Genomic DNA, 7,300 nt, shown 5'->3' with positions numbered 1-7,300 from the left:
GATGTTGGAAAGGTATGACTTGTGTGAAGGAGAGAGACCACCCACTGAGCTGTGACCCCCCCCCCTTGGGCAAAGTGCCTTCCCCTCCCAGAGACTCAGTTTTCCCGAGTTCCCATCCACGAGGGTGGGAACCCAGCTGTCCTTCGGAAAAAGGCCTTGTGATGTGTAGCGTGTCTGTGTTTCCAGGTGTGCATTTATTGTTATTGCTCAGTATAGTGTTGAAAAGGCAGACAAATCCCATTAATTACAAAAAGCACAAGCCAGAGATACAGAGAAATAAAGAGTGTACAATAAGAGCACAGTCACTTCCCAGCCCCATTGTCCCAGAACCCCCCAGAGCCTGGGCAGCTTGTGAAGGCGGCACCATTTCCTCACTACTCTGTTATAAAATATGTGCACACTAGAGTTAGCAAAATGTGGCGACCCCCCGAGAGGAAAGGTTCGGAGGGAGAGCACCACAGGCATTACAAAACAGACTTAGGGGGCCGAGGAGGGTAGTCCCAAAGCAGCCTCAAGTATCTTGTTTTCACTGGAGGGGGTCATGGCTGATACCCAGGGCTAAGGATACCCCTCCCCTGACTTGGGGAAATAGGATCTCTACATCAAAATCAAGAGAGCTTGCTTTGGAACTTGGGAAGGACCAGGGGATTTTCTGCTGTCTGATTTAGGCCTTGGCTCTGGCAGACCCAAAAGCCTTCAAAAAATGCACCCTCCTTCCCGGTCTTCTAATGGTGGGGTCTCGGACACTGTGGAGAGAGTTTTGGATGGGAGGCGTGTCGCAGCGAGCCCAGTTGACAGCCTCCTGTAAGAAGAGCGAGAGCAGGTAGGGGGAGTCAGGGTGGTGGGAAGGTCCAGGCAGAAACTGCTGTATCCCAAAGGATGTATCACACAACCGCTGAAAACTTTGAAGAAAGGGGAAAAAAAGCAGTTCAGGAAAGGGAGACAAATAATTTCTCCATAAGGATAATTAGAAATAAACAACTGAGCCACACATTCTGGTAGCTCCAGGTTTGGGAGAGACCCCTCTTTCTTGTCTGGACCAGGGCAGATGAAGGATCCACCCTAGCACAACCCAGGTGGGTGATTTTGGGTCCCAAACTGGAGTTGTGGGGAGGGGTTGGTGGCCTCTCCTGATACTCTGGTTTAGAGAGCAAGTGAGAGTATGAAATGAATGCCGGGCTTCCCTCACAATTCAGGATGCCCTTTTTGTTTCTCATTACAGGACACTCGCGAGTGACCCTGAGTGGACAGTACTTAGCAATGGCTGGAATGTGTCTGCACACAGAACGACAGAGCCCAGTATTTCAGGTGGGTGGAGTACTTGCAAAATTTTAAGGTTTACTGGGAAGAATAGATGTGAGAGAATAACCTGGACATTTTTAAAAAAGAGTGACGGATACTTATCCCACCACATTGTAAAAACATTATATAAACCAATAATAATTAAAACTGTGTGGCTGGTGCCAGATGAGACACCCAGAAAGAGAACATAAGAGAAGCTCCAGAAATAGACCCAAGCCTGTCCCAGCTGTCAGTGTGTGGTAAAAGTGGCATTTCAACATAGTTGGGGAAAAGAGTGGCTATTCATAAACTGGGATACCCAGGATGAGACAGATCCAGAGCCTTGCGCCACTGCAGTGATTGTCCTTGGTCTGGTCTCAGAAGGAGGGCACCCTCCCTCTCGCCAGTTCTATGTTCTGGTTGGCACAAGGGAGCAAAGGGCCATGGCGAGGGGTTGGTGGGAGCAATCAAGGCTGCTTCTGAGTCAGGGAAAGTGCTGACTGAGCTGCAGGGAGGAAACTCCGAATTTTCCTTCCTGCCCACTCCAAAGGTGGATGACCCGATGGCCACAGTGGCCACTGAATGGGCCCTCTGCTCCTCCCTCATCTGTTGAGGGAGACAAGTTAGTGAGCTTAGATCTCAGAACTGAATCTGCGACCTTCTCCTGCAGGCCTGGTCCAGAGGACAGAAAAGAAGCTAAGTGGACGGTGCGGTCCCAAAAAAGGATTAGTTACAGAATGTGTATCTACTGTATTCTGTTTGATGTTGGTTTCTTGCCTTCTCTTTTTAAACCACAGACATTTCAGAACCACGCTGCGGGAGTAAGAAGAATCAGCAATTGAAAGCATTGCATAGTATTAAATGAACAGAGACGGTGAGTTCTTTATTTACAATTATTGTCTAGATAAAAAAATTCGTAAAAACAGATGAATGGTCATAAATTATTTACCCCCTAATGGGGTGAACTGCCAAACGTACCCCATGCTGCTAGATATAGGACACAGAGTGCAAGCTTTATGTACTACAGTGACTTCTGACAAACCAATCATTTCCTGTGTGTGTGGATGTGTGTGCCTGTGTGTGTGTGTGTGAGCATCCACCGTTCCTGACAAGAAAAGACCAACACTGACGTGAGGCATTCTTGGTAGCTCCCATAGCTCCCTGTTCTCCAAGCTGTGATCCAGAGAATCTGCTCTTTTCCTTGCATCCAGGCTCCAAATAAACAGGGAGCATAGTGTGCAAGGGCAGGTTTCCTGGGGTCGTGGAATGAGGTCAGGGACACAAGATTGGAACAAAGAAGGGGGAAGATGGAAAACCTTGAGAAAGGAAACTACAAAAAAAATCACAACCACCACGTTCCAAGGCTGCCCCATGATTCCCACGTGCAGGTCTTTCCTTTCTTGGCAGGCAGGAGAGCAGTGGGCTGGCTTTTGGTGGTACTGTATTGGAATCCAATAAGCCTATCTGATGGCTGGTCACCCCTTAGGGGATGCAGTTTCCTCTGCTGGGTACATTCGGAGACATTTCTTCATGACATTCAGGTGATGCTCTTGCGCAAAGAAGGTCCTCCTTCCAGGAAGGTTTTGCCAGGTGGGATGGGCTGACTTGGAATTCCAAACCCTTAGGGTTTCTCCACAGCCATCCAGATGCAGGCCCTCCCAGCTGACTATGGCTCTTTTCCCGAGTGGCTCTCATCTTGTGTGTGGAAGAATTCTCTGGGCCTGGAGAAGGGAAGGGGTGGGGCTGACACAGAGCAACCGTGGAAAGGGTCAGTATGAGGAATGAATTTCACAAGCGAGGCGGAAAGTGTTTGGTTTTCCTTGAAGCATGGGACGTCATTGATCATGGTATTAAAATGTCTTTTGCACTGTACAATTTTATGGAAAAAGATTGTATGCTGAAAAGTCTCAAAGCAAACTTTGTATTAAATACAAAAGTTCTTTTATGAAAAAAGCTGATACCCACAAAGTGCTTAGCAGTTAAGAGGCTGACATACAATTAAATAAGCTCTTATTAAGTGGGATTACTAGTGCTGTAATTGTCTTGAGGGAAAAATAACCTCCTTTTCTCACCTGTGATACTGTAGGGTTTCAGAATGGCTTTCTGTTGGGAAAGCAAGACTTGCTGTTAAAAGGCTACAGTATATATTGCGACTACAGGAAGACAATTTGGTTTAAAAATCACACTGAATACATCTCAATATACACATCATAAGGTTTGTTCGGATCTAAATAGTGCAGAGAAAAAGGCTATTCTTCTTTAAAAATAAAAATAAAAGCAGTAAGCCATAACGATCCTCATCCAATATGCCAACAGCTCATATGCTGCAATTTATAAGGAAATAAACCTCTAAATTACTAACTAAAAAAATGAACACAATAGCATGTATAATATTACAACACTACCTCAATCTCTCTACAGACAGTGCCAAAGAGAACCTCTTTTTGAAATGCTCTTAGTAAACCCAAGTGAGTTTCATTGAGAGAAAAGTCTTCACCCACTGCTTTGTGAATCCCGTCATCTCCGGACCAGGATGGCCTTTGGGGCTCCAAGCCCAGGAAGCCTTCTCTCTCCTCTCCCTTTGTCTACGGAGCACGGTGTTAAACCCCTCAGGTTGGAGACTTGGTAGCATTTGGCTTCTGCCTGAGCCTCTTGTGGTAGTGACGTTATTGAACGGAAATAGCAGGCAAAAATCAGAGCATGGCTATCGTAAAACGTCAAGGATGCAATCCAGGGAAGTGTCTGTTGGGCTGAGCTGTTTTTGTAGCATCTCAACCACCAGTGTTCTTAAACCGTACAAATAGCCAAAGACGTTATCTACAGGTTTGTAAACAAATTACATTCTTCTTTTAGGACATAAATAAGTTAAAATAGAGCAATTTAAGCGGAAACAAGGCAACATGCCGGCAAAGAAACTTTATATATCCATGTATATATATTTATATATATATATATATATCTACCTATCTATATGGACGTATACAGTCTTGAATAAGTATACGTTGATATAGATATAAAGAAATGGATATAACCTTGTGAGTGTCTATGAAGTTCTTCGGTTCCATTGGTGCAAATCTACTAGGCGAGTTAAGCTCTGCAATTTCAAAAAGTTGTTAAATTAACCTATACAACTGAGACCATGCTTTGCAAGCATTTCAAAAACTCACAGACCAGTGAATTGGATAAATAGTCTCAGAAAAGAGTCTGTTTGCAGTTCCCGCCTAAGAAAACAAACAAAAACCCCTCCCCAACCCCCCAAACCAAACAGGGGGAGGACTGGAAGTGTGCAGTACATTCATGCAGGGGACGCGGCGGCTGGGCGGGAGCATGGCTGGTCCGTGTGTGCGCAGGAGCCAGGAAGGGCTTGTTCTGGGGAAATCACTCACTCCCTGAAGCCTCCTGGAGGAGATCCCGCCCCTCGCCTCAAAGTGAGAAAGAGTTCAAACAGCATCGCAGCCAGAAAAAGGGTCTGTTGGGTGGAAACGGTTTTCTTGCCAGTATTTGGTTTCCTGCTGTTGCTCGTTGCTGCTTGAGTGAGTTGGGTGCCTGGATGGGTGGGTGCCCAGGTGGGCGGTGGCGGGGTCCTCAGCTAAAGCGACGTCTCCAGGCTGTGGATGGGGCTCCCTGGACTTGAAGAGGTAGCTGATTTGCTTGTGTCGGTCGTCAGGTTGATCCCGCTGTCAATGGCGCTGTTGTTCTTGTTGAGCGACGAGGGCGGGCTCGAGTTCTGCTTGAGTGCGGCATCTTCTTCCAGGTCAGTGTCGTCAATGAGGGGGATGTGGGGCTGTGAATCTTCGATCCGGAATTCAGGATGAGCCATGAAGTTATGGATGGAGGTTCGAGACTCAGGCTTTTCTAGACCTTCATAGAGAGAGCTACGGAACGCCTTCACGACGCGGATCTGTAAGGGAAGAGCAGGAGTGAGAGCAGTGCCCTGGTGTGTGTGTGTGTCCGAGCTCGTGCGCGCCAAGCTTTGGGGGTTGAAGGAGGGTCAGGTGGGAGGGGGTTAGGGCTCAGCAGGTGGCTAGAATCCATGGTTGCTGGGTGTTATGAGCATGGGTAGGAGGGGAAGATTGGAAGAGGGCTCAGGTTATATGCATCCATGAGGTTTTTAGCATTGCTTTGGTTTTAGTCAAAACTCCAATATTAGGACAGGAGGAATCAAGCCTCATCAAAAAGACGAGAGACAGTGGTCAAAGGAAGCAGAGTCCATTCCAGTGGGCACCCGACCTAGGGAGAGACTGAGCCTTGTTAACTTTAAAGCAGGTTCGACCATGCAAACGGGGAACGGGGCCAGGTGGGGACAGAATAGGGAGGAGGAGAGGCTCTTTTTTAATAAATTAATCTTAAAGAAAAATCACACGCAGTTAAGAAACCATACCACATGGAACAGATAACATGTCATAGACAGAAAAGCAACAGAAAGGAGAGACAGATGGATGAACTGGGATGAAAGAAGACACACGAGGGCCAAACAGAGAACAGGAACATCAAATCAAAGGCAGCAAAGCAAACCAAACCAAAGCCAACTCAGGGCTTTCTGGGGTGCAGAGCAGAGGCAGCCAGAAAGCACGAAGGAGCTGGCGAACTGGCGACATTCGGGAGTGGGAGCATGCCACGGTGGGGTTGGGAACCACACGGCACACACAGACAGACAGACACACACTATACTTGGAAGCCTGGACAATGTGAACGGAGGTCGTTTGTACCCAACGTTTCTTTCCTTCATGCATTTGGGAGGTAAACACTCGAGTATTGACTCAAAGCCCTGGCCAGTCATTGCAGTTAGTTTTGGGGTCCCTTATTTCCTGGGGTATTTGATTTCCTTATTTGTGCTTTGAAAATACAAAACCAAAAAATGAGGCCAGAATCACACGACCCAACCCAGCCCTGGGTGGGGTCCTCAGGGTGTGGAACTGAGCTCAAAACAGCAAGTTCTTTCCTTTTTCTGTGTCTCAATTGGGCCTTGTGCTTCTCTGAAGCACGGCACGAGGTGGGGCATTGCGTCTTCTGGGCTGGAGGAAAGAGCACTGGCCTTGGAGTCAGGAAGACTCAAGTCTGAGGCCCGGCGCTGCCACTCTGGTGCCTTGACCGTGAGCAGATCGCATTCCCTCACGGGCCATCCCCTGTCCTGCCTCGCAGGGTGCAAAGAAACCTCACTCTGAAGAGTCTCTTCTCAGGGCTCCTAGGAGGGGGTGGGCTGTGACTGTCATCTCAAGGGGCTGAGAGGACTCGGGTCAAAAGAGGAAACCAAAGGTGTTTCCTTCTCTTTTCCTAGCTCCACTGCACAGTGGAGCCACTGGGTGGGGAATAAGGCAGCATCAGCGCCTCCAAGGAGCAGAGTCTTAGCCGAGGTGGCTGCGGTCCCGTGGGCACCCTGCATGGCTTTCCCTGCAGAGTGGTGCCTGCCCCCACACCATAGGCCTGTGAGGGGCAGAGGACAGGAGGAGGCCCTGTGGTCTCGAGATTTGTGGAGCTTGCAGTAAACCCAGGGCAGCTTGTTGTGGGGACAAAGGGGCAAAAGCCTGTCCATGAAAATGAATTTCTTGATGGCTGTGGCTGATGATTTTAAGTCATAGTTCAGGGTTTATTCTACTGTTTGAGAGGAGGGTCTTTCTGAAGCGCACCCTGTGTTCCTCTCTTTAAATTTAGAGTACACTGAAAAGAACTGAACTTTCTCAAGATTTTTTTTTTGGTCTTGAATAAGATCCCATAGTTTTGATTTCTTTTAAAAAGTACTTCTCCTTTGTTGTCAGCCCTCACCAGTTCTGACTTTTCCTTGTCTTTTTAAAAGCATCTCTGTCCCTCTCCTGCCTGTTGGAGTTGTGATTTAAAGAAGCATCTGGTGCCGAGTGAGAGCCAGCCAGAGGCTGGGCCTTAGTGCTGGCTCTCTGTGATGGCTCTTTGGCTGCCCTGAGATTCTGTTCTCTCTGGATTCCCTATCTGTGGGTCTGTAGATGTTATTAAGTATTCTGAGATCCTGGTCAGTAGTGGGCCATTACACTTGAGTAAGTGAAAA

The 7,300-nt window shown here is 47.7% G+C and overlaps 1 protein-coding gene across 7 annotated transcripts in view; it reads right to left on the bottom strand.

Annotated features, from left to right (window-relative positions):
• Nucleotides 1-175: 175 nt before the first annotated feature.
• The window catches only part of ATP2B2 (ATPase plasma membrane Ca2+ transporting 2), a 467,640-nt gene continuing 460,515 nt past the window's right edge, over nucleotides 176-7,300 (bottom strand). For all 7 annotated transcript variants that reach the window (XM_037055587.1, XM_037055588.1, XM_037055596.1 and 4 more), the window contains one exon: nucleotides 176-5,182. In XM_037055587.1, the coding sequence (XP_036911482.1) occupies nucleotides 4,871-5,182 (312 nt within the window). In that variant the 3' untranslated portion in view covers nucleotides 176-4,870. The remainder of the gene's footprint in view (nucleotides 5,183-7,300) is intronic.

The sequence above is a fragment of the Sturnira hondurensis genome, unplaced genomic scaffold, assembly GCF_014824575.4.
Source record: "Sturnira hondurensis isolate 20B ecotype Veracruz unplaced genomic scaffold, ASM1482457v3 Scaffold0008723, whole genome shotgun sequence".
NCBI lineage: Eukaryota > Metazoa > Chordata > Mammalia > Chiroptera > Phyllostomidae > Sturnira > Sturnira hondurensis.
Note: the sequence above shows the minus strand (reverse complement) of the source record. Positions and strands in the feature narration are given on the sequence as shown.